The sequence below is a fragment of the Erpetoichthys calabaricus genome, chromosome 14 (assembly GCF_900747795.2).
Source record: "Erpetoichthys calabaricus chromosome 14, fErpCal1.3, whole genome shotgun sequence".
Lineage (NCBI taxonomy): Eukaryota > Metazoa > Chordata > Cladistia > Polypteriformes > Polypteridae > Erpetoichthys > Erpetoichthys calabaricus.
In genome coordinates this window covers 111513066-111539573 of record NC_041407.2, presented here as the reverse complement: position 1 = coordinate 111539573, position 26508 = coordinate 111513066, and the positions used below count along the sequence as shown (strand labels likewise).

At 53.5% G+C, this 26508-nt stretch overlaps 2 protein-coding genes across 4 annotated transcripts in view; both read right to left on the bottom strand.

Annotated features, from left to right (window-relative positions):
- Positions 1 to 520: 520 nt before the first annotated feature.
- Positions 521 to 13172, bottom strand: gjc1 (gap junction protein gamma 1). 2 transcript variants are annotated; one of them, XM_051936357.1, is made up of 2 exons: positions 11846 to 11956; positions 521 to 2413 (listed from the first exon to the last, which is right to left on the bottom strand). In XM_051936357.1, the coding sequence occupies exon 2, from the start codon at positions 2351 to 2353 to the stop codon at positions 1049 to 1051; it is 1305 nt and encodes a 434-aa protein (XP_051792317.1). In that variant the 5' UTR covers positions 2354 to 2413; positions 11846 to 11956; the 3' UTR covers positions 521 to 1048. The 2 variants fall into 2 exon arrangements, with proteins under 2 accessions (XP_051792317.1, XP_028674450.2); XM_028818617.2 differs by lacking the exon at positions 11846 to 11956 and adding an exon at positions 12673 to 13172 and having other exon boundaries at positions 522 to 2413.
- Positions 13173 to 22379: 9207 nt separating this feature from the next.
- Positions 22380 to 26508, bottom strand: part of eftud2 (elongation factor Tu GTP binding domain containing 2) — a 28369-nt gene continuing 24240 nt past the window's right edge. For both annotated transcript variants that reach the window (XM_051936268.1, XM_051936269.1), the window contains exons 16-28: positions 25715 to 25908; positions 25469 to 25580; positions 25108 to 25248; positions 24906 to 25007; positions 24750 to 24832; positions 24582 to 24668; positions 24363 to 24489; positions 24193 to 24280; positions 23957 to 24075; positions 23756 to 23850; positions 23496 to 23649; positions 22936 to 23043; positions 22380 to 22756 (exon numbers count right to left, since the gene is read on the bottom strand). In XM_051936268.1, the coding sequence (XP_051792228.1) occupies positions 22661 to 22756; positions 22936 to 23043; positions 23496 to 23649; positions 23756 to 23850; positions 23957 to 24075; positions 24193 to 24280; positions 24363 to 24489; positions 24582 to 24668; positions 24750 to 24832; positions 24906 to 25007; positions 25108 to 25248; positions 25469 to 25580; positions 25715 to 25908 (1506 nt within the window). In that variant the 3' untranslated portion in view covers positions 22380 to 22660. The remainder of the gene's footprint in view (positions 22757 to 22935; positions 23044 to 23495; positions 23650 to 23755; positions 23851 to 23956; positions 24076 to 24192; positions 24281 to 24362; positions 24490 to 24581; positions 24669 to 24749; positions 24833 to 24905; positions 25008 to 25107; positions 25249 to 25468; positions 25581 to 25714; positions 25909 to 26508) is intronic.

Sequence of the window (26508 nt, the reverse complement as noted above, 5' to 3'; positions counted from 1 at the left end):
GCCAATTTAAATGGGTAATGCCACTTGTTTGTTTTGTCCCACAATTTTTCTCCTCCCCTTTCCCTGATCAAGTATTTGTTATTTTTGTTCCCTTTACTGGTATCCCAGACAAGCACATGCCAGGCTAACTACCCATTTCAACTGTCCCAGTGTGGGGGAGTGTGCCATGTGAGGGGCTGGCAGGCCACCCAGTGGCACTGGCATTAGAACATGGATGGCTGTTTTTTTCCTGCATGTGCCCACTTTTAAACCCGAGTTAGTGAGAGAGCCACACAGACGTGTGAAAGTCAACTCTTTATTGACAAGATGGAGGTGCCCAGGACCTCATCAAAAGCGGGCCCCGCTGCCCTCACATGAAGCAGAACGTGAAGAGTGCAGCCCACCTGCAGGTCAGGACCTGAGGGCTCATGGAGGGGCAAGGCAGAGTGGCACCACCTCGTGGATCCACAGCAGCAAATTCTTCACTTGTCTCCGCTGCTTGGGGGGCTTTCCACGTAAGCAACCCGCTGTTCAGCTGCACCCCTGAGCACAGCACTACCACAGACAGGAGGTACAGGTGCCCGTCGGGGCTGACACCCCTCTGAGAATGCTGTCCGAGATGGACCTGAAGATGGTGTAGTGAAGGTGCAGGTTTGGGGGTGACTGGCCGAGTGACTCCCTGAGGTGGCCTTGTCCCCACTGCTATGCCTCTGCTCAGTTCGGCTGTTTAGCACCCTCTGCTGGGGGGCATCTGCACTGCTGATTGTGAAATGTAAGGGCACCCTGAGGTAATGCTTGACCCCAGCTTGGGGGGACAGTCCACGCTACGAGATTTAAGGGGACGGCCACATGAGGTCCGCCTAAGGCACTGTAGAACTGCAGCTAGAAGCGGCTCTTGGCGAGGCTGGCACTCCTGCATCCTGAAAATGACAAAAAAAAATCTAAAAAAAAATTTCAAAAGTTTAAATATCGAGGTCTCCTTCCAAGTCCCTTGTGCCAGGCCACCTCGTGATCGGCCGCTGGCCTGCAGCCTCCTCCCCAGCACGAATGGGCCGGCTTGGCTCACGTCCTAAATCCAGACCGAGGGCTTGCCCGACACTGACCGGCTGCTACTGCTGCTGCTGCCCCCACCCGTGTGACCTGGCACCGGGCGTGTGCCACCCCGCTCCTTCTTGCCATCTCTTTGGCCGCGTGGCTGCAGGTTCTCGTGACCATAGGCCTGGATGGCAGCCTCCAGCCGCTCCTGAGCCACACGGATGTCCTTCTGCAGGGCGTCGCGCATGTCCGCCATCGGTAAGTTGTCCTCGTTGCTGCTGTACTGCTGCTGCTGCTGCTCTTCCTGGGCGATGTTGGCCTTGTTCTGCTTGCAGGCCATCTTGGCGTTGCTCAGGTCGGTATACGGGATTTGCTCGGGCTTGACCACGATGTTGTAGCCTGGCGGCGCCGAAGGGGCATTCCATGTGAAGGGGTAGGTGTAGGTGGCAGTGTCCCCCGCAGGAGGGTGCAGGTACTGCTCTTCGGTGGGGCACTGCCTGCTCCGCAGCACGTCCCCAATGGTCCCGAAGCCCAGATGAAGCATCTCACAGACGTTCAGCACGAGGCAGAGGGTGCTGACGGCGTACATGATCAGAAGGAAGATGGTCTTCTCGGTGGGCCTGGACACGAAGCAGTCCACTGTGTGAGGGCAGGGCACACGCTCACACATGTACGAGGGCGGCACCCTAAAGCCGTACAGGGCATACTGGCCCACCAGGAAGCCCAGCTCGAAGGTGGCACGGCTCAGCAGCTGGGCCACGTAGATCTTCATCAGGCCGTCCTTCTTGATGCGCCGCCGGCCGTCGTGCCGGACCTTGTCGTGCGGCCTTCCCGGCGCCGGACTCTCGGCCGTCACGGCGTTTGTGTCACTGCGGCTCTCCACCTCCGCCTCCTGGTAGATCATGGGGTCTTCCTCATGCTCATCTTCTGCCTCCTGGATGCCTCGGTGCTGATTCCTCCGGCTGAAGAACTTGCCCTTGTGTTTTCTGCCCGCCCCAAAGCCGGTGCCCACCTTTCCGCCCGCCTCTTCTTCCATGCGGGCAATCTTGTGGGCGGCGTAGCCCAGGTACATGACGGACGGCGCCGAGATGAGGATGATCTGGAAAACCCAGAAGCGCACATGCGACAGGGGGGCAAAGGCGTCATAGCAGACGTTCTCGCAGCCCGGCTGGGCCGTGTTGCACACAAACTTGCTCTGCTCGTCGTAGTAAATGGACTCGCCGCCGACGACCGTCAGAACGATGCGGAAGATGATGAGGACGGTGAACCACAGCTTGCCCACAAAGGTCGAGTGGTTATGGATCTCCTCAAGTAGCCGCGTCAGGAAACTCCAGCTCATGGTGAAGGGCGGCGGGCAGGAGGAGGAGGAGGAGGAGGAGGAGATGCGCTGTCAGTGACCCTAAAGACAAAGAGAGAAAGCAGACGGTGAGAATGGCGCCCCCACAGGGCAGCAGGTGGAAATACAACAAATACAAGAAGGAGAACAAGCTGCAAACCGAGAGCAATACAAGGGGGGCGCCACACACAGGGTGGGACACGGACACCCCAGCTCTGCGGCTGCATGTGGCTTTGTGCTTCTTTATGGTGGCTCTTGGATTAGGCCAAGCATGTGACCGTCGGACCATCCCCAAGGACTGCAAAGGCGGTCAGTCGATCTGCTGTGCCACAAGTGGCCTGGCACCCCCCCCCCCCCACTGCCCCTCCTGTGATACAGAGGTGGACTCTGCTCTGTTAGGTCCAAGTGGAAATTTCCACGTCCAGAAGATTTTGCCCCTTACTAAGGCTGGCACCACTCCATTCTCAACAGCAGGGGGCACATTTTCTTTGCCTAGTGGAAGCCCCGTACAGGCTGGGACTCGGCCAGCTATTTCAGGCCCCCCTTCCAAACATCAGCTGTGCCCTCCACTTGCCGTCAAAGGCGCTATATATTTAGCTGAGGTTTACTTTCAGCAGAACAAGAGCTTCGTCCAAGTGAGTAAAACGTCACCGGGAGCACAACGCTTAGGATGGCAGATCAATAAAAAATCAAACCAATGCCAGGACTGCTGCCCACGACTCAAGCCTGTGGATGTTTGGTAAATTATGTTGAAGGGGGTCTTGAACCTGTGAGTTGAGGGCAGCCACTGGACTTGTGAATGTGCCATCGGAGAGGAGACCCCCAGCTTTGTAAAACAAGCCCATCACATGTGACAAATCTGTTTTATGAACTCGGTAGCTGGCCCGGCACACCGGACATCATGCCCAGGGATGGGGTCTCGGGGTAGGAGTCACACTGCAGTCCTCCATGCCTATCACGCCACAGGGGGACACACTCGCTCATATGCCGTTTTCATTCCAACAGATGGCGCACACAACCGACTCTACAACCTAATAAAGGAAACGCAGCTGGACAACAATGATAGGAAATAAAAGCAAATGACAGAGGGAGTGCTAAAGCCACCAGAGCCATGAACTGTCACAATGGGGCGGGGCGGGGTCAGGGAGACTGCGTCAGTGGTGGGTAACGACTTAAAGTGGAGCTGTTGCTCATACCCAGGACTGCCAATGGGAGGCGTCACTTTTGTAATGGACAGAAATTAAACATAAAAATTGAAGTTGGGGCTTTTTACAGTTTGTGAAACGCGACTCCTAACAGTTCAGGGAGAACTGTGGCCACACCGTGTGCCAGAGCTCTGGTGGGTATAAGCGGGCATCGTGTACCACGGCGGGAGCAGCAGGCAGGTGTGGCGAAGGGCGTCGTCCTCTGTGCGAGTCTCGGCCTTTAGGCTCAGATGAGCTCACCTGGTGGGAAACGGGGGGCTTTTGAGTAACCTCAAAGTAACTCGATGGACACGCAGCCAGAGCACGGGGGGCTTCTCAGGTGTGTGAGGAGTCAGGTGACGTAGCCGGCCTGAAGACCACCATCGCACCGGACAGATGTGAAGATGCAATGAAGCCACATGAGGTCACAGGGCGAGAGTACGGCGTCACCTACAAGTGTGGCAATGGACCTGACCAGCCTCAACGAGGAGAAGAAGAGGAAGAGGAAGAACAAACTCCTGGCGGTCCACGGACCCCTGGTGTGGATTTAATGAAGCACACTGGAATCATTCAGGCTGGTCGTTGTCTCTGATTTCGTCTGCCTGCCCTCTTGTCATTTGGGGGGCTGTGCTCGGTCAGGTGAGCCCTTCCAGAGGTGGTGGCCCAGGAGCTGAAGGGTTAAGGTACCCTGGCAGGGTGCTGCTCGTCTGATCCGCTAGCAGACTGGCACATCTGTGCATCTCCTGCAGGAGCTCCAGGCCTTTGCTAACCCGAACATCAGCACTTGCGGTGGGCGACGCGGAGGTAGGCAGCCATTGGGCGCCAGCGTTCAGGTCCTGCAGAGCAAATGTCAACGCGAGACCGAGAAGGCAGCCCACCTGCCAGCCCTCCCTTACTAAGGACACAAGTGACGAGGGCTTTGATGAACTGAAGTCTTACTGAGAGACTTGGGCCAAGTATCCAAGAAGTCTGTGCTCAGTCAACCCCACACCCCTTTTAGTGGTCCGTCACGCACACCTGTGGGTTAGGGTGATAGGAGCATGTACTCATGGATGGCCACCCGTGCCACTCTCAGAGTCACCGTCACTTGAGCTTGGGGTCCGAGCCTCACCCACCAGTTTCACACTTGGGGGTTTCTCTCTGCTACCCTGAGGTTGGCGTGTGTTTGTTCCACAAGGGTCCACATGTCAAGTCCCACGTGCACTTTACAGTCCTGGCGCTGCCCGTTTTCAACATACCTTACTGGACATCAGACGGTGGGCGAACGCTGCACCGGCCACCACGTTTCTCCAGTAGCCCACCCTGAAGCGACTCCTTACTGGTCATGTTTTGAATTTGTGCTCCCAGTAAAACACTGCTCTGCTGTGAAAGGCGCTATATTAAAAGCTCACACGTGGTCCTCGTCCCTGGACGTCACTGTCATTGGTGAGGCCATCGCGGCCTCTCGCCTGCCGACTCCCCCTCCTCCACTGGTGCCCCCAGCGTCTCTCGCGATGTCCTTCTGTTGATTTCTTCTGGCTGGAGAAGCTCAGCAGGAGGCTGGCAGCACACTGGCATCGGGGCTCGCCAGAAAGCCTGAACTGGACACGGTGCCCGGGAGGGGAAGCTGCACGACACGCTCATCGTCGCCGGATACAAAGGAAGGTCATCCTCGGCGACTCTAATGTCGCGCATGGCGAGGAAACAAAGGAAAGGCAATCAGCTGTGCTTTGACTCATATAGCGCCTTTCACAACAACGCCAGTGCAGACAGCAAAGACCAGTGGGCCGAGGGGGTCTTTGTCACAAGGGAGGCCTGCAACCGCCACCTGAAGACAAAACACCCCAGCAGCACGAAAGGCGCTACATGGACCAGACAACAGCCCCTCCCCCGCCGTCGGAGCAGACGCACCACAGGCTGCTGCACAATTGGGTCACTTCAAGGCCCTGGGGGGGGGGTGAATGGGGGCACCAACTTCTAGTGCACCCAGCAGAGACCCACAGCGCCGAGTGCGCCAACTGTGCCTCCACATTTCAGGAGCTGGCATGGACTTCCTCAGGTCGGCCGGCCACTGGCACAGAGCCCCCCGTCTCTCCAAGTCCTCGTCATTTTTCCAGGCCTCATCCAATTCCATAATAGGAGACGCAGTGAGGGGCGAAAGAATTCCAAAAATCAACACACCTCCCTGTTTGGCCGACTGAGCACCGACAAGACAAAAGTAGCAAAGAAAGGGTCCGCTTGGAAATCGTGCAGGAGCGGGCACACATGCCCAAAGGCCCGCCACAAAGCGGTGACCACTCAACACAACTCTTGGCACTTCCTAAGACAGGCCGCCCCATCTGGCACAGGTGCGGCTCTTCTCTGTGCCCCCGGCAAACTCTGCCAGCCCTGATGGACATGCCTGTGAAAACGCGGCAGGCGCTGCACTGTGCCAACCCCAGACGGGAAGCGGCTCCTTGGCAGCAGCAGACAAGTCCTACAAACACAACACAACTATCAATGTAGTGGTCCGTGTGACGGGCACTCTGCGGGGCACAGGCATGCCTGCCTGCTTGTAAGAGCAGAGGTAGAGGTGCCCCAGGACCAAGACTGGGCACACCCGGCTGTCTCATGGGTGCAGACAAGCCAAAGTCCACTTCTGCCAGTCCATACAAACACCAAAGAGAAAAAAAAATAATAGAGAGGAAGAACCAGCGGGCATGATTATGAAAGGCACAAGCCTGCCAATTTCTAGAGGGTGGCAGAGTCAAATCTCAGAAGTAGATGATGTTCACCGACTAACTTTGACAGGCATCACTCACAGCTGCCCACTGTGCCAGTCATGTCTCTCTCTTTCTCTCTAGGGCAATCCACCGGTCAGCTCAGTGCCACTGACCCAAGGTTGTGCCCCTAGTCAGTGAGAATGACTGGCACCGGGGCGTATCAAATGTCTGCCTGCCCGCCACTGAGACACAGGCTGAGCCCTGCACATGCCACCTCACTCACCCTGTGAATGACAACAACAACACGAGGCCAGTGTTGGGGTCACCGCACACTGTCCTCTTGGCAGTCGCATCGGGTACCACAGCAGTGCCAGGGCTGTGTTGAGCAGCTGACCTGATCGACTGTTAGGTGAGCCCAGTGCCCCTTTCAGACAGGGCAGGCCAGTCCAGCAACACACCGGACAAGGACAGAACCAACTTGGGCACAGAGAGAGGCTACTGGCTGAACGTCGGGCAAAGATCACCCTACACTGGGCAGGAGTGCCAGTGTGTGCTGGCAGAGTGATTGCCTACTTGGCTCAGCAGTTCAGGCGGAAGAGGGTGGGGGAACCTCAGAGTGACCTGAGAGAGCCATCAGTCTTCTCAGTTTAGGACTTGGTGCCACCCTCTGTGTCTGGCATGTGAAGACTGCCCCTCAACATGGGAACTCCACCCGGTAACATGCTGGGACCCCTGACAGGTCTCTGTGGTCAAAGGCAGTGCCATCACGGGCTGGATTACCAACAACAATGGGGTGGTGCCAGGATACCCATCTGACCCTTAATGTCAGCCAAACCAAGGATCTGGGCAGAGACTTGAGGAAGCAGAAGGCAGAGCAGACTGGCACCAAGTTTGGAGGGGAGTGTGGTGCGGATTTTAGATTTCTTGGACTGACCACCGGTGCCAGACTGAAGTGGGCACACAAGAAGGCTCACCAGTGTGTTGACTTCCTCAGAGGGCAGCTCACATTTCTCCACCCGTACTACGACAGGTGCTCAGTGGTGCCCATCATCAGCTGCGGCATCACATCCTGACAGGGGACCCGCTCAGCCCAGGGTGGCAAGGCACTACAGAGGCTGGTGAAGGGTACGCATAACAGGCCTTCTGGCCAGGACAGGCATGAGACACAATGCCTTAAAAAAGGCTAACAGGGTCATTTAAGGCCTCGGCCATCCTGCGCTGCCCTCTTGCCACTCCTCACCCTGGCACCAGTCCATTCCATGGTCTCTGCGCCATGCGTGAGGTTACCAAACAGCTGGGTGACGCTTGCCAGATGTGTATTCTCTATGTTCCGCTCTATGGCAGTCTGCCCCTTTGGTGCCCTTTATTGTCAAAATTACAAGGAACCACCCAGCGTGCCACTTAAGTAACAGGCTTGGGGTGGTGCCCAACAGCAGCGTTTCCCACCCCCAGCCCTGGCGACCCCTGTGGCCACAGGTCCTCGCCCGTCTTTGTCTTCTTCCCTTGGTAAAGACTGGCGTTCACCAGAAGGGTTGGATGTTTTCAATCCTGGACGCCCGTTTCCCATTTTAATTCTGTGCACTTCTTCCCTGTCAGGTAATGACGAGAAGGGCGAGCGGCGGGTAGGTGGCACAGTGGGCACACGGCTTGGCTACACTTTACCGGAGTGTTGGCAGCCCTGGCGTGTCACTTGGACGCACAGCATGCAGTTTGGTGTCCTTCTCTTCATTTTACCAAACCAGTGAGGCCTCACCGGGTGTCCTGGTCCTTTAAACTGTCACTTCCTAATGATCGTGCCAGCGTGCCCGCTCCGCTTGTCGGTACAATGAAAAAGGCGGTTTAACGGGAAAACAACACAAGAGAACGTGAAACGGCAGCAAATCCAAACTGTGAACGTCTCACCCGCTGGCTCCTTCAAAACGAGGTGCTCCGGGAGACGGAAATGTGGCGGGCAGACTGTGAAACTGGAGGGCACAGCCTTGGGGACTGCCAGGGAGAGAGAGAGCAGGGCACATGGTGCACCTGAGAGCATATGAGGGTACAGCCTCGCGGCTCAGCGTCACCGAGTGTCCCCATGCAGACCCCCGAGGCCGGCACTCTGCACCATTCAGCTGTTTCACTATAACGATCCACGGCCTGGCTGGGAACGGCTCTGGTGGGCTCGCAGCCCCTTGAAGAAAGCCAGAGTCGCCCACCTCGGCTCAGCTGCACATAAACACCCCTCCATCTGTGCCACGGGGCGCTTTGTGAACGTCCACCCTCAGAAACAGGGAGGCTCAGCAGGAAGCCCTGTTAACGAGCCCCTGGCTACCACTCTAATTTAGGGCCTCCAATGTGCCAACGCCCAGGTGGCCGAGCCCAAGTTGTGGCCACTCTTCCTGTGTCGTCAATTTCCTGACTGGGCTTTCAGTGCCCAACCTACACTGATGGGCCAGAGTGCTCAGCAGGCGATTTGTTTTGGGTGCCACTGCTGGCACCTCGGGGTCATCTCGGCTGACCTGAATGGGCAACTGTGCCCACCAACGTGTGTCATGTGGCGCGTTTTACCTTAATGATGTAGTGCAGGACCCCAAAGAGATGAGCACAGACATGGAATGGGGGCCACTAAAGGACGTGAAGCTTTGTTGGGGGTCCTCCGTGAGGCTGACAGTCTAAGAACGGGTCACATCAAAGTGTAAATAAATTTAAGGAAGTGGCAAACCTCAACTATGTGCACAGGGCAGCTCACAGTGTGCCAAGGGCAGAGATGGCTTACCCTTCATCACATCAATACCTCGGTCATCTGCCAGCCCCTCAGCACCACACAGCTTGTGGCATTCCAGTCAACTGTGCCAGAGAGAATGGCACGGGAATGGCGACTTTCAGAGCCTGTGAGGGCGATGCTGATGATGATGATGTGTGCCATTCTGAACAAGAGTCTTTAGTTACAAAATGCCCATCACCCCCCCAAAACAGGCTCTGCCGGCACTTCAAGGGAAAACGGCGCATTCCTTCCATGCACGGCTGCGGAAATAAGTTGCAGGGCGCCTGCTGAGAGCAGAGCAGCAGTCCAAAAGATGAGAGTCGGGCCGCGGTGGTCAGCACACAGGCGCCAGCGCCACATGGCACCTTCTAGAAACTTGTAGAAAAGCAAAAGGCAGGCAGAACGTGGCATCAGGCTTGAGCGCTTGGCACCCGAGGTGCCCCCTTTTCTTACTACCTGGAGCTCCCCAGAGTGTGTGTGTGTGCGTTCACACGCCTCCACCCGTCACACGACTGCCGCCCAAACAGAGCCACACTCACCACTAAAAATGACGGATTTAACCTTTCCTGTCACACAGCCGGACTGTTTCCAGCTTCAGCTCAAAACAACTGGAAAATTCCAGGGCTGTCATTTTTAGCAGCAGCTGTGTGAAGTTTCAACAGAGAAAAGAGGCCAAAAAAAAAAAAAGGGTCAACCAGGGCACGGTGGGCACAAAGTGCGTCAGGCCAACATGCAGCACACATGTGCTCAGCTACTGGCGGAGGCCACAAGAGATGACGCGCTCTACTTGGAGTGGCGTCCGGTTGTCAACTCACAGACAAACACTTCACCAGCTGGGCACTACACACGGGCAGACATCGGTGCTCAAATCTGCTCTAAGTCTGGAAGTCCCGAAGCCAACCAGGTGACATGCCAGGGCCACATGAGCCAGTGGTTGGCAGGCAAGACCTCGTGATGATGGCCTTCACACGATACTGGGACGCCATGAGGCCGCTGCCCCCTAAAATGGGCTTTGTACAATCTGACCACCTTGGGGCTGCCCTGCCAAGTCTGTGGTCATTTGGGCTTTGTTTGAGGTTGGCATCCCATCAGCCTGTGTTGTCCTGTTAACGACTCATGTGTGCCACCCTGAATAGACAGGCCGACGTGGAGCCTTCGAATATGAATGTGCCCGCACACAGTAAGATGAATGCTCAACACCCCGCTATGGACCACTGCTGCCCACCAGGCCGTACTCTGATGATGATCAGCGGGCGTATCACAGCACTGGTGGTCCGGCGTCCGGCCCCCTTCTCTTCACACTTAACTGACCGCCACATTCTGCTAACCCGGCCTTCTTTGCCTTCAGTTCCCACATTTTAGAACTTTTTTTCCCTCTGGAAACGGCGGTCGTTTCGCCTCCCCCTGAAAGAGGTAACTGGCCGAGGCGCTGCCCCCAATGTGGCCTCTCAGCGAGTGGGCCATCTGGAAGGAGATGCGGAGATGTTCATTTGTTTATTACTGCCCTGAAAACTCCCAGCTACAGCCTGAAGTCTGCTAACGAAGCCAAGCGTGAACAGAGCTCGGCGAATTACGGGGCGGCCAGTGCAGTGCCCGGGTACAAGTCACAGGGCACAATGAGGCCATCCGCCAAGGTGTTGGCACCACTGGAGCAGAAGTCCCACACAAGAACAAATGCCCCGTAAAGGTGACCTGCCTGCGCAGTCCTCGGTGAACAGACTTCTCATCTTTGTTACGTCTCGGGACGCCCTGTGGTGGCCATGGCACTCGACTCCAAACCCCGGGGTCACGGCTTGGCCTCCCACTCTAAACTCTGGTAACGTGTGCCACGGTCAGACCCCTAAAGCACTCCCCGTACACATTAGGAGTGGTCCTCACCGTCTGCTGTCACCAAGTGCCGGCCGGGTTCAAATTTAAACACAGGAAACCAGCGGGGCTCTGCCTAAAAATACAAAGCAGGATGATTTCCTGAGGGACACCGACTGGCCTTTATTGTCCTTCTCTGAAACACACACACACACCGCTGGCTTCCTCCGCACAGCCTGGGCCCTCATTGTCATTTCTGGAAACAGGATTGGGACTTGTGACGTGAATGGACGCACCACACACCTCTTCAGTGGGTGAAAGGAAGCGGGATGTCCCTGAACAAACGAGTCAGTCCGAAGTGTGCCCAGAGTCGTGCGGCGTCTTTCACGCTGCCAGAAGTACCGAATGATGGACTGAGCACCGCCGAGGCCCAAAGTGCCCTTCCTCGGGAGGAGGCGCTCCAGCGGGGCCTTACAAGGGCGATTTAGAGGAGCAGGAGAACAAAGGTGGAAGCGATCAGCTGGCACCTCCACACAATGGCGCCTTATACCCGGCAGACACGCCGGCCGGGAAGTTGCTCGAGTTGTGTTTGCGGGCGTCCCTGTCATCAGCAATCAGGCTGGCGTTTGGTGAAAGCCAACGAGGGGCTCACACACACACACACACACACACACACACACGGCACGTTAGAGTGCGAGCTGACGAATATCACGGCACAACAAGAGACGAGCGGTCAGGTCAGTCTGCTTTCAATTACTCGGGGCTCTTCTCGGCGGATCCACGGCAGGACCTTCAAGAGGCACAAAGCCACAGACCCCGTCGTCGTGCGTGTCCTGCAGGGTGGCGTTACCCGGGCAGTAATTAAACGGACTAACCGATGAGACGCGTGATGTCGCATTTCTTCCGCTCCCTCAGTCCGGTGTCAGCCCGATCCAAAGAGAGCAGCCCGCCGAGTCGCACGCAACGAGCCGACAAACACAAAGACGCAAGGGGTCGCCGACAGGAATGTCTGCCTTTCGACCAAAGTTGCCCACTGCCAGTCCTGTCACTGCCTTTGAGTTCCCCGAGTGATGTGCCATACCTTAAACGCGGTGCCGTGCCGGCTGGCCATCTGCTAATCGTCTTCTTGAAGCTCATCTCAAACCGAGAGGCTCCACCAAACCTACAGATTTCTTTTTGTTTTTTTCTTTTTTCCTGCTGCTGGGAAGGGGAAGGGCACAGGGAGAGGGGGGGAAGGCGCTCTTGAAATTTGAAAGTGCAGCGGGGCAAAGTGACTGGCACCTCTCGGCGGCGCGGCCAGCGATGCCGCCTCAGGTGTGCCTCGGCACCGAGAGGGCACACGACGGCGGCGTGAATGTCACTACACACTCGAGCCAATCGCTCCACGCATTCTGAATAAATCAGCGTCTGCTTGGCAGACATGGGGTCGTGACAGCCACCGCAGCAAACATTAAAGGGTCGGGGGGTATGCATCCCATTTGGGAACGGCAAACAGTTTGCGTCTGCCCCCGAGTCTCATTAATTCACTAAGAGATAAACTGGAGGTCAGGCGAAGGGGCTGTAAAAATGAAAAGCGCTGCCATGAAAGTCACTCTCTGGCAATGGCACTCGGAGAAAAGAAAAACTGGGCTTCCAATAAGAAAGAGGGCACAGCTGGCAGAGCCCAACGTGACAGGCGGGGGATCCCCGAAGCCCAGCCACCCTTCTTCTGCTTCATAAAGCGCCTTCCACGTCAACTCGCCCAGCCAGCCAGCCATCCATCCTCCGACGACTGCTGCCACGGCTCCCCCAGACAAGCCGTCACGATGAGACGGTGGACCGCCCCACATTCCCGCACACAAAGGGATGGGGTGCCGCTGCCGGACTGCCCCAGCCCTCGAGCCCAGCGGCCGCGCCCTCGCATCTTACCGTTTATTTCCCCAAACTTTGCTGCTGCTTCTCCCAAGTTGGCCGCTTACAGCCTGTCGTCGAGCGGAGGTCCAGTCCCGCCCTGGGCTCTTCGCTAACTCGCGGCCTCCAGGGACCCCAGTGTGTCGTCGTCGTCGCTCCCGCCGCTCTCCATCACCCCTGGGCCGCGCCGTCTGGAGGGGCAGCCCCCACTAAGTGGGGGGACGCGCCGCTGGCGCCGGCAGCAACCTGGGAACGCGAGCGTCTGTGTGAGTTTGCGCGCGCGTTCGTGGAGCGCGGGCTTCCAGGAGTTTTCCCGCCCACTTGAGCGAGTTGTTCAAAGTCTCCGTTAGGCCGCCGACCCGCCCGCTGCTTTGTCTTCTGCTCCCGTTGCGTGTCCGGAGGTCTTCGCTCTACGGCTAAGGTAGCTGAAGGAGGTAAAGTCGCCCGTTTATGTTAAAAGCTAAACTCTCTCTGCAAACGCGAGCGTCTCAGTTGAAACAAACTGTCCGTAGAGTCGCCTCTTCGTGAAGCACCGCCCATTTATGCAAACGTGATGCAATTTGGCATTAGGTCACGCCCCATTTGGCGCGCCAGACACACGGCGCAGCCACGAAGAAGCGCGCCTCGCGGGTCGGGGAACTGGAAGAGACGAGCGGCGCAGCGTGTAGCTGGAGGGTCGACTCAGCCTGCCAGGGTAGAGCTGTGGGGCCGCGAGTTAAACCTTCAAATTGTGTTTGACAATTCACGGGGCTCCCCTCAAACTCGGTGTCAGAAAAGTGGCAAGGAAACTGACCATGATGGGCAACAGAGCCACACCCTGGTGCATTAAGCAGGCCATACTGCCATTCTGAGCCCTAAAACGGGTGAAAGGAAAGGGTGTTGGTAAGAAGTAAGAAAATCAAGTCAAGCCAGTCCCGCACACACCCCAGTCCAAGGGACGAGAGCAGAACCAAAGAGAAGCTGAGACGTGTCAACTGGCCTTTAACAAGACAGGGAAGTTGGGTTGGTTTGAGGTACCCAGCATGTCACGGGGCAGGAGTGGTGACCAAGTAGGTCTGCATGGTGTCCCCAACTTAGACAAACCTAACACGGTGGCCGGACCAGTGCTGGACCCACAATGACCACCCAGCAGTTGTTTGTTTTTGTTTTTTTTATTAAACATATAGTTTATTTAAATACCTGAAATCTTTCCCTGCGCTGTATATGGTGACATCCGGCGCCGCCGAGAGTGGCAGCCTTTTCAGCAGCTCCGTGTATGACTGTATGTGTATGTGTATTTTTCTACTTTTATTTTTCTATTTTTATTTATTGATCACTCCTACCACTTTATTTTATGTGGATTCGTTCCCTGGACACACTTACTTTTACAACGTGGGCATGGATTTTTACACGCCGAGACTCGCCTATTCAAGTACTCAACTTCGGGCGCTGAGAACAAATGCCAGTGCCGGTGTGGTTCCCTATTTACCCGACGAGGTAAGAAGGCGGTATCGTGGCAGCAGAGCCGGCACTAAGCTAAAAATGAAGCGGCTTGCGAGAAAGTGGCGTTTTAAGCCTTCGGTGCCTTCTGTGATTCTGGGGAATGTGAACTCAATCTCAAATAAGATCGACGAACTGGCTGCGCTGGTGAAAAATGTCAGAACTTACAGAGAATGCAGTTTGTTGTGTTTCTGCGAAACGTGGCTAACTAACACCATCCCAGATGCCAACGTGGAGCTACCCGGGTTTAGCACAGTTAGAGCGGACAGAGACGCAAGTACCTGTGGGAAGCACAAAGGAGGAGGACTCGCTTTCTATGTTAATACACGGTGGTGTCACTCTGGACATGTTAACGTCAAAATCTCCACTTGCTGCAGGGACATCGAACTGTTGGCCATAAGTCTGCGTCCCCATTACTTGCCCAGAGAGTTTGGACATGTCATTGTTGTTATTGTATACATTCCTCCTCGGGCAGACGTGGAGTCAGCGAGTGACATCATCCATTCCGCTGTTGCTAAGTTACAAACGCAGCACCCTGAGGCGCTTGTGCTAATCGCTGGAGACTTTAACTATGTGACGCTGGACAAAACATTACCTGCATTCTCCCAGTATGTGCACTGTAACACCCGGGGAAATAAGACTATTGATTTACTGTATGCAAACGTTAAAGACGCATACAGCGCCACCCCGCTGCCTGCGCTTGGGAAAGGAGATCATAACCTGGTTCTGCTTCAGCCTCACTACAAACCAAAAGTGAGAGTCATACCTGTAACCACACGATCATTCAGGAAGTGGACCCCGGAGGCTGAGAATACTCTGAGACAATGTTTTAGAACTACAGACTGGGATATCCTGCAGGGATCTCATAATGAGAACATTGAGGAGGTTGTTGACTGCACTACTGACTACATCAACTTCTGTATGGACACTTTAGTTCCAGTAAGAACTGTACGCTGCTATGCTAACAACAAGCCATGGATTACAAGTGACATCAAGGGCCTTTTGAACCAGAAGAAAAGGGCCTTTAAAGACGGTGATCAGCATGAGCTCAAACGCGTGCAGAAGGAACTCCGAGTCCAGCTCAGGGCGGCGAAGGAGCAGTACAGGAGAAAGCTGGAGCAGAAGTTGCAGAACAACAGCATGAAGGAAGTGTGGGATGGGATGAAGATCATTCACTGGCTGCAGCTCGAAGCAGGGTGCCACCATCGAGAGAGACGTGAAGAGAGCAAACGAAATGAACATCTTCTTTAACAGGTTTGACCACCCTAACCCACTCTCTACACATCCTTCTGCTGATACCAGCATAGGAGAGACATCCCCACCCATAATTACAACAGCGCAAGTGAGCAGAGAGCTGAGGAGACTTCGTGCCAGCAAAGCAGCGGGTCCAGATGGAGTATCGCCACGACTGCTGAAGGTCTGTGCATCAGAGCTGGGGGGTCCTCTACAGCGCATCTTCAAACTGAGCCTGGAACAGGGGAAAGTCCCAAGGCTTTGGAAAACATCTTGCATCACCCCAGTCCCAAAGGTATCACATCCTGGTGAGCTGAATGACTTCCGGCCTGTCGCTCTAACATCACATGTGATGAAGACCATGGAGCGGCTGCTGCTTCACCACCTGAGGCCACAGGTCCAACACGCCCTCGACCCTCTGCAGTTCGCATACCAGGAGAAGGTGGGAGCGGAAGATGCCATCATCTATATGCTACATCGATCCCTCTCCCACTTGGACAGAGGCAGTGGTGCTGTAAGAATTATGTTTCTAGACTTCTCTAGCGCCTTCAACACCATCCAACCTCTGCTCCTTAGGGACAAGCTGACAGAGATGGGAGTAGAGTCATACCTGGTGGCATGGATCGTGGACTATCTTACAGACAGACCTCAGTATGTGCGTCTCGGGAATTGCAGATCTGACATTGTGGTCAGCAACACAGGAGCGCCACAGGGGACTGTACTTTCTCCGGTCCGGTTCAGCCTATATACATCGGACTTCCAATATAACTCAGAGTCCTGCCACGTGCAAAAGTTTGCTGACGACACTGCTATCGTGGGCTGCATCAGGAGTGGGCAGGAGAAGGAGTATAGAAACCTCATCAAAGACTTTGTTAAATGGTGCGACTTAAACCACCTACAACTGAACACCAGAAAAACCAAGGAACTGGTGGTGGATTTTAGGAGACCCAGGCCCCTCATGGACCCCGTGATCATCAGAGGTGACTGTGTGCAGAGGGTGCAGACCTATAAATACCTAGGAGTGCAGCTGGACGATAAATTAGACTGGACTGCCAATACTGATTCTCTGTGCAAGAAAGGACAGAGCCGCCTGTACTTCCTTAGAAGACTGGCATCCTTCAACATCTGCAGTAAGATGCTGCAGATGTTCTATCAGATGGTTGTGGCGAGTGCCCTCTTCTACGCAGTGGTGTGCTGGGGAGGCAGCATTAAGAAGAAGGACGCCTCACGCCTGGACAAACTGGTGAGGAAGGCAGGCTCTATTGTAGGCATAGAGCTGGACGGTCGGACATCCGTAGCAGAGCAACGGGCACTCAGCAGGCTCCTATCAATTATGGAGAATCCACTACATCCATTAAACAGTGTCATCTCCAGACAGAGGAGCAGTTTCAGTGACAGACTGCTGTCACTGTCCTGCTCCACTGACAGACTGAGAAGATCATTCCTCCCCCAAACTATGCGACTCTTCAATTCCACCAGAGGGGGTAAACGTTGAACATTATTCAAGTTATTGTCTGTTTTTTTTATCTGCATTTTTTATTACTCTTTAATTTAATATTTTTGCTGCTGGAATATGTGAATTTCCCCCTGGGATTAATAAAGTATCTATCTATCTATCTATCTATCTATATATACTGTGGGTATAGAAAAGAACCCCCCCTTCGAAATATTCCCATTTTTTTTTTGCTTTACAGCCTTAAATGAAAACACACTAATATTTTTTCCAGCTTTACTTACTCCATGCCATCTCTAACATCCAAGTGAAAGAAATCACAGCTACAGTTTAGAAGAAATTAAAAAAAATCAAAAACATAACCTACTGAGATGAATAAAGGACCCCCCCCCCCCCCCAAACTCAATCAGGTGTCAGTGCCCACCATGCGGTTACTGGCTTCCTCCCACCTGTGATCAGTTGAAATGAGTGTGATTAGTGAAGCTGTTCCTGGCTCATTCATTCCCTTGCTTGGCAGTGCCACTGACAGCACACAACTGACTATGGGTGGCAACTCACTTTCAAAAGATCTCAGGAACAGAGTTGTGGACAGACATAAGGCAGGAGATGGAGACCAAACATCTCAAAGGCTTTATCAACCCCAAGGAGCCCAGTAAAGTCCATCATAAAGAAGTGTTTGGTACTACTAGGACCTTCCAAACTGGATGGAAGGAGGAAACTGCTAAGAGAGGCCACCACGAGACCAATGGCCACTTTGAAGGAGTTACAGGATTTGATGACAAAGAGTGGTCATTAATGGTGTGCATGTGACAACAATTTGACAAGTGCTCCACATCAGTGGCTTGTTCAGGAGGGTCACAACTTCTCAAGAAAGGCCACATTAAGGCTCGTTTGAGCTTTCCCAGAATGCACCTTGAAGATTCTGATGCCAAGTGGAAAAAGGTCTTATGGTCAGATGAGACCAAAATCAAACTATCTGGCCTCAATACCAAACGGTATACCAATGCAGCTCACCATCCACAACACACCATACCTACAGTAAAGCAAGGAGGGGGCAGCATCCGGTTGTGGGGGGCCTGGGGCTCTCGTTAGGGGAGAAGGAAAGATGGATGGGGCAAATTCTTGAGGAAAACCTGCTACCCTCTGCCAGAAAGGTGAAGATAGGCAGAATGTTCACCTGTCAACACGACGACGACGACCCGAAGCACACAGCAAAATGGACTACACAGGGGCTGAAGGAGAAAAAAAGTGAGTGTCCTGGTGTGGCCAATCAGAGCCCAGAGCTAAAGCCCACTGACAATCTGTGGAAAGATCTGAAGACAGCAGACCACCAACGCTCACCATCCAATGTGACTGAACTTGAACAGTTAAAGTGTAAAGAAGATGGGGGGGGGGGGGGGGGGTTGGGGCAAATATTACACAATCTAGGTGTGCAAAGCTGATAGAGATAGAATCCCACCAGACATTAACGGAAAAGGGGGTCAACAAAATGACATGGGGGGGGGGGGGGTGATCCTTTAGTCATCGCAGTAGGTCTTGGTTTTGATTTTTTTAAATCTTCTATACTGTAGCTGTGATGTCTTTCATTTGGATGTTAGAGATGGCATTGAGTAAGTAAAGCTGGTTTGTGTGTAAAGCAAAAACAATGGGAATATTTCAAAGGGGGGGGGGATTCTTTTCTATATCCACTGTGTGTGTGTGTGTGTGTGTGTGTGTGTGTACAGACGAGGACACATGTATTGGTCCCCTTAGAGCTCCCTGATAAAGTGCTGCTTACCGCCTAACGACTTGCAGAGTAATTGTCCCTGCCTGCCTTTGCTATGTCATCGAGTAAAGCCAAGCAAGTGTGACAAGAGATCGAGTGCTGCTTCTTCTACAAAGATCTTCTAAAATGGCCTGGACACCTTCGTTGGGACCCCTAGGAAAGATCCAGAAGAACTGGACACTGGTGATTCTTCAAACTTGTGGTTTTCTTGAATTTGTATCACACACACATCTCCAGTTGTGTCACTTGGCCGATTTAACTGAAGGACAGTCGTCACTCTGCTATTTGGTGTCACCGTGGTTTCCAAAAGGCTGAACATGGACCAGAGGAGGCAAACTAGAGACTTGTCTGAGGAGACCAGAAGGCAAATGACAGACAAGCATGTGAAAGGCCAAGACTACAAGACCACCCTCTCGCACCAGCCTGATGTTCCTGTGACAACACTTGCAAATGTTATGAGGAAGCTGAAGGTCTATGGGACTGCAGCCAACCTCTAAAGAGGAAAATCACCCCCAGAATGGGCAGAAGGACAGTGAGAATGGTGGACAAAAAGCTAAGGACAACTTCCAAAGACACATGAGTTGAACCCCAAGATCAGGGTCCATCAGCGTCTCATCGCACCATGCGTCACTTTTTGAGTGACAGTGGAATCAATGGAAGAAGACGCAGCAGGACCTCACTGTAGAAAGACAAACATAAAGCCAAAGTGGAATTTGCTCAAAAGCATATTGACCAAGGGAGACCAAGCTGGAGCCTCCTAGCAAGTCACATCTGCTCTATGTCCACAGATGACAAAATGAAGCTCTCAATGACAAGAACACCGGAGCTGCTGTGACATGTGCAGGAGGCTCGCTTATGTTTGGAGGCACCTGGCATGTGGGGCTTTGAGTCTGTGCAGGGAACAATGAAACCTCAAGACTAACAAGACATTGTGGAGCTAAAGGTCCTACCCAGCATCAGGGCGCTCCATCTTAGTCACAAGTCATGGACCCTCCACCAGGATAAGGAGCCAAAACACAAAGCGTGGTGAAGAACGTGATAAGAAAACACACGAATGTCATTAAATGTCACCCATGTAAAGCCACTGATTACCATGCGGCAACCAGAGCACCTGAGCTTCAGATCAAGTCATCCACCTCCAGCTAAGCACATGCAGGCCCCACTCGTACTGGGATGGAGACATCTTGGCGAAGTGTCAGTTACTGGGGCCAACAGGGGGAGCTCATCCAAAAGGCCCAATGCAGTAAAAATGGCGTCGTCCTTCAGATGAGACATCAAACTGAGCACCTGATTCTCTATGGATCACTGGGCCTCCTTCATGTACCCCGATGTCCTGGTCATTCTGGCCACCTAATTGTCCCCTGTCCCTGACTGTCTATATGTCTCACCCCTTCACCGCCTAATAGCTGGGAGGCCACTCTATCAGCCAATGACGTTCTGCAGCATCAGGACTGCATATCTGCATATGTATGAGGCTGATTAGCATATTCCATATATGGATGTTTGTGGGCGGCGTTGGTGGTCGTGATTTCTAGCTGAGATGTGTGCGCTAAGGTTTTACAAATCGGACTTTTCTTAAACGTTTGCATATTTTCACACTCAAATCCATTTAGCTTAGTAAATGAGACCCCAGGACTTTTGGGGACTTCAAAAGTGGACTTGATGCCATTTTAGGGAATCTGGTGAACAGGACCAGCAGTCTTGGTGGGCCAAAGGGCCTGCTCTCACAACAAACGTTACATTGTTCAGTACCACTCTCCACATGTGCCCCCCCTCCCCCGTCTTATTTTAACACTTGTGTCGGGCCACCATCCTAGCTCCTTCCTCATCCCTCACACTCCTCAAATATGTCCAGCCACTCTTCTCTGGACACGGCCTCACAAACGGACAGGACGCTATATAATCCAACCTGTGCCATCCACAGCTCTTCTTATAGGGTCACATTGACCTGCTAGACACCCATTTTATTAAATTAGGATATAGTCAGACTTTCATTCTCATTCCCCTTCAGCCTCCTAATTCTGTCCTATTCCAGCTGCAGCAACTCCACCAACTCGAGGGTCTCCTACTCGCTCAGCCTTATGAAGGTCGTTTACGACCCCCAGCCCCCACTCATGTGGCTCTTCTGGAAAGCCCCGATAAAACCACATGGCCTGAGCCCCCCCAGTGATATTAGTCAGGCCCACCTAACCCATGGTGACCGGTCAGTGACACACTCGGGTCCACCTAACCCATGGTGACCGGTCAGTGACACACTCAGACCCGATCCTAATAATTACTTTCGTTAATTTACTTGTGAGAAGTCAGGCTTTGCTATCCTGTGACCGTGACGGTCGGCCCCCTCAGCTCTTCTATGGCACAATGCCATCGGCTCAATTCCAATCACAATATGCACAATTATGTAAGGGGGTTATGGACACTGGATGCCCACTTTATTAGGTCCACCCATGCGAGTCTCTGTAGCGCCCCTTTATTCCCAGGCAGAACAAATTCATTAGTGGATTCAACAGCATCACGTAACTCCTGCCACAATGGTCTCATATTGGACCGGGTCCTGGGGGCCATGCAGACCACTGAAGTTACGGTCCCGTTCAGGCCGAGATGTGGCACACTGTCCTGGGGCCATAAAGAGGTAGTCGGCCAAGACATGGGCACACTGTGGCACTGAAATGGCAGTCAGATGTTATGAGGCCTACCATTAGACTGCCAACTGCAGCCTGTGCCAAAGACACAAGGCAGGACAGGTCCAAGGCCTTGTGGCATCTGTAGGTCTCAGAGGTGTCCACTGTGCACATGGCACTTGTGACTGGGCTAAGTGTGTCTCCTCTGTCCCATCATTCACCCCTGGATGTTATCCAATTCGTCACCCCTCATCGATTAGCTCTGGAGAACGAAGTTCATCAAAATCCCTAAAGTGCAGCAGGGCACCACCTGTCACTCCAGGGACAGAGCAGCTTTGATCCCAAGTCTCGCCCACCCTAATATGACATGAAGCTGAGAGGAGAGTGAGAGCCACCAGGCGGCCCTAACAACGAGGCCACTCAGTGTCCCTGCTGCTCCCTGGCAGTCCCCACACCCTGACACACATCCCACTTCTGCTTTTGGTGCTGCAGTGCTCAGTGGCGTCTGCCCTTTCTCGACTGCAGAAGGGGGCCAACGATGTCACCGTAGGTACCAAAGGTGCCCCCTTATGTTGTACCAAAGCATTGCCACTGCCCTGTTTGGTACCAAGTGCTTCGTAACACTCGCCCGTGTCTGAAGAAGCCCTGGCAACCCCTAATGAAGCGCTAGGACTCTGTGGACAGGTCTGCGTGGTCATCCCCAGCTCCTGGGCCTCAAGAAGGGTCAACCAAACCAGATACTCACACGGGGAGTCCTTAGCAAGCCCAAAGTCATTTCAGTGACACTGCTGTATAGTGCCTTTCAGTAGCACAGCCTGAATGAGACGAGAGATGGCTCATCAGAGGGCCGCACTGCCTGCGGCTCGTCACACGGCCCCCCACTCTCAGGCACACAGAGGTCAGCATTTTCCAAGCCCGGCTCGTTCCGTTGGGACTCCAAAAGATCCCAAACATCCTGTGAGGCGGGGAGAGCAGCGAGCGCGATGGCGTGAATGTGCCATCACTGCCTGATGAGTCGACAAGGGTTCAAAGTGCACAGTGTAGGAACACAAGCGGACACTCAGGGGAGAAGGCAAAGGAAGAAGCTCCTTCCAGCCCTGAGAACAGCTGCACACAGCTGGAGGAACGACGGGCAGCCTGGGAATGTCAGTGAGTCACACGAATGGAGACAGGAGTTTTCACAACACGGATTCATTTAATGACTAAGTGACAAGGCCACAAGCCTCTGCTTCCACTCCCCCCCCCCCATATAAAAATAGTCTCGTCTTCTTAAAAAAAACAAAACACCAAAGTCTTGTCGTCAGTCCTGAGGAAACAGGTGTGCCCAACCGGCACGAGTTCACAGGCCTCACCTGACCTTCAGGGTGTCCAGACACTGCCCCCTGGTGTTACGTTGTGAAGATTATCCTTCACATGCCATAAATGTCCCAATTCCAGGCCGCAGTTCAGGGCACATCACATGGGATAATTCAACACCACATCCTGCTTGGCCAGCTCCAGCAACATAGGATCATCGAAGAACTTGCTGATGCTCACATCCTCACTGAGACCCTGAGGCAAAAGAAAACCGAGCATGAGCGTCTGTGCTGGGCACCCTTGTGTTTAACCCAAGCATAGCAAGTCCTACTGCTGTCCTGTACCAAAATCCTCCCAGAATCCCACCGGCCTACAGCAGTGACCACCTGCCACCACCGCCAATGAGAAAACAACAAACGGACAAGAATACCAACCTTGCGGCGCCGCGTCTTGATCATAAACTCTCTGGCCAAATGGGGTGCTGGCTGAGGCTCAAGGGGACGAATTACAATGCTTTTATCTAGGGGGTCACCAGGAACAATCTAGAAAAAGAACACGAGAGTCAAAAGGTAAATGGTCCAAAAAGAATGAACACACAGTCCTGAGGGTCAATGGCAAGGTCAGTGATGAATTAAATAAGAAGACAGAAATGCCAGCTGCCACCTTCTAGATCCAAAAAAAAAAAAAAAGGCAATTGCTGGAGATGCAGCGGGTGAGCCACAAGAGGGCAGTGTTCCTCGGGAGCAGAAAGCACACTCCGCTGCCCAAGTGTGGTTTGCAGGCTGACCATTAGAAGTTTCCCCTGAGGGAGCTGACTAAGGGGCTCCCCCATCTGCTCAACTAGCTTGGCAACTCTCTAGCTCTGCAACTGACTCGCCAGCATCAGATGTGACCCAGCCACCCATGTTACACGCATGACATCCCAGCAATGAACAACTTCAGCGGAGAGGGAGAGACAGAGAGAGACATGAATTTGAACTTCTGCAATCCTTACCTGCCAGTGGTGGAAGACCGAGAGTGAGAAGGCCTGGCCCTGAGTATGCGTGCGCAGGTCAGTCTCGAACCCAAACGAGTCAATGGCCGGGATAAAGGCCTTGATGGTGTAGAGTGGGGAGCCGGGGATGGGGGCGTCTTGTGTGACATGGCCTCTGCAAACACACAAAGCTCTCAGTTACTTGTGCCAGGGCTACAACTCTTACTCTTACCCACCCAGCAAGGTTCTCTGTGAAGATTCAGCCAAGTCTGCCACTGTACCTTCGGCGGGCCAGCACGGTATACACAGCGGACACACAGTCCGCTGGTGCCTGCACTTCTACAAAGTAGTAAGGCTCCATCAGCCTGGGGGTGGCCTGTAGAGAAAGGCGAGCAGGGCCCACAGTCAGCACACGTCACAGGCCTCATCTAAACAAAGAGCACCGGACACAAACCCCCCCCCCAACACCACACCACCCTCACCATGAGGAACGCTGAGTAGACAACTCTCCTCGCTGTAGGGATGATCTGGCCGCCCCCCCTGTGCAGGGGCTCCTGAGCAATCACCGCATCCAGGATCTTGAATTTCACATTGCGGATGGCTGCGGGGAAAGATGACAGAGATGATGTGCAGACCAATCAGTTAGAGCTCAGTGCCCAGCACCCTCCATTAACTCTCTATGCACTGCTCGCGTCAAGGGCAGGACCGCACTACTCACGCTCATCGCAAAGGGGACCCTCCCTGGTACCCCACTGGAACCCCTGAACGATGCTCTCCTTCACGGACCCCAGCAGAGCCTTGTCCACCTGTAAGAGACAAACAGGGAGTGGTAAGGCAGCAGCGGTGGCACATTCCAATTACCAATGGGCACGGTCTGCCCTAGCCCACCTCAGAAGGCAGAGTGTCGTCCACCAAGATGTTAGGCCCAGTGGCGTCTGGTCCGAATGCCCAAATGGAACGGGCAGCCAGCAAATCCCAGTCGTATTTGGTCTGGAAGAACTCTCCCAGCTTCTTCCTGGACAATAACAGACAGGCCAATTTGGAAAAGAAGGACCAGACAGACAGAGACACAAACACAGAGCTCCACAGCAAGAAGCAAACGTTCACCTGTTCCACGAGATCTGCACCACCTCGTTCTCAATGTCCTCAGCCAAGCCCTTCTCCAAAGGCTCAGCAATCATGGTGATCTTGTTTCTAAATGAAGGGACAACAGAGTGGTCAGACGCACTGTGGTGCCAATGGTCAGACGGCACGGCATGGCATAAAAGCACTCACTTCTTGTTGGGCGTTTCTGCAAAGCACTTCAGGGAGGAGGTTTCAACAACCGTCTCACAGAAGGTCACCACTGGATCTGCAACCTACATAAACATGACATCAGGTCAACGCCGCCCCCGCTTAGACGTGCAGCGCCGCCTCCGACAAGACACTCACCTTGATGTCAATCTCCGAGTACATCTTGCGGAGGTCATGCATTACGCAGTCGAGGTACAGCTCTCCTGTCCCCAAGATGACATGCTCGCCGGACTCCTCGACCTGGAATGGGGACCAAGGTCATGCATGGGACACGGTTATACAACACAGACTGAAAGACTCGGGCAGAGCTTCATACATAAGACACACGGCCGCCACTGACCTTGGTGGTGAGGGATGGGTAGCTCTTGTTGACCTTCCGCAGGCCGTCCAGCATTTTGGGCAGCTCTGAAGGGTTGACGGGCTCGACTGCAATTTTAATCACAGAAGCCGTGTTGAACTTAAGAGGTCTGAAGATCTGAGCCTGAAAAAGAAGCATGGGAGCTGAACTTCTGCTTAGTGCCACTTTGATTCTACTAAACAATATGTCAGACTGCACAACTGGCTCATGCCACCTGTCATGCCCTACTGTTTCAGCCCCAGCTTGCCCATGGCCGCACTGTACAAATGTCATGGTGCCACTAAGCTGGGCAAACCTGACTGATGAAAGTCCCAAGTGGCGCACACGTAGCTCGGCACCTCACCTCCTCATTGCCTCGTGGCTCAGTGATTGTCGCCGTTTTCACAATTGGCTGGTCACAACCTTCGATTAAGACCCAGTTACCAGCGGGCACTCTGTTCACTTCAATCTGGTATCTATTGTCCAAGAAAACCGACACATCAGCCCTAAACATCTGTATGGCCCCCAATCAAGCCAGCTGTACAAGTGGCCCACCTTGAGTTCCACTTTGTATTCAACTGAACTGCTCACTTCCACTGGTGAATCATACCTGGCCATGGAGATCCACAGACGTCCTACAGTGCAGATTTGAGAGTCCTCCTCATCCTCAAGAGTGTAGTTCTCACCAAGCACCTTGACTGGCTGCCCAGCATGAATGGTCCCACTCAGGACCCTCCCAAAAGCATGGAACTGCACACCGTCTTCTGTACTGTACATCTTCGTAGTGTGGCACATTAGTGGCCCCTGTCCAGAGACAGATGTAAGTAAGTAAGGGGTCTCAGTAGACAGTGACAAATGACCCCTTGTCCATGACTAAGATTTCAGTAATTTGATTAAACAAACAAAAAAATTCAACATCAATCAGCAACATCCCTTATGGCTCTCAATGTAAGCAGAGTCCTAATCTGGACTCACAGAGACCCCTAGTGGCCGGCTGTACCAGTATAATTCCCAACAAAGCCAGGCCCTAGGATTTGGTACTCTTTATTCATCCCCGAGGGGAAATTGTCTTTTCACATTACCGTTATGGGCCACTGTATAGCACCCCTGGAGTGTCACCTTGCCTTAAAAATGGACTCCAAGGGGCACCTCTACGAAGATGGTCTCTCTGGTTCACCAGCGGGTCAGTGGTCAGAGGTGTAAGTTTTATAAATGTAAACCACCCATTCAACGCACTCTTACAGGATACTTCATCAAGTTTAGCCTCCAAGTATTCGCGCATATTAATAATCCTAATATGACAGCAGCAAAGCGCACCATCACACGCTACATGAGCCCCTGACGTCTCCCCAGAGCTTCAAAAAGCAGCCATCATCAATCACTTGCTTCATACGTTCACCAGGT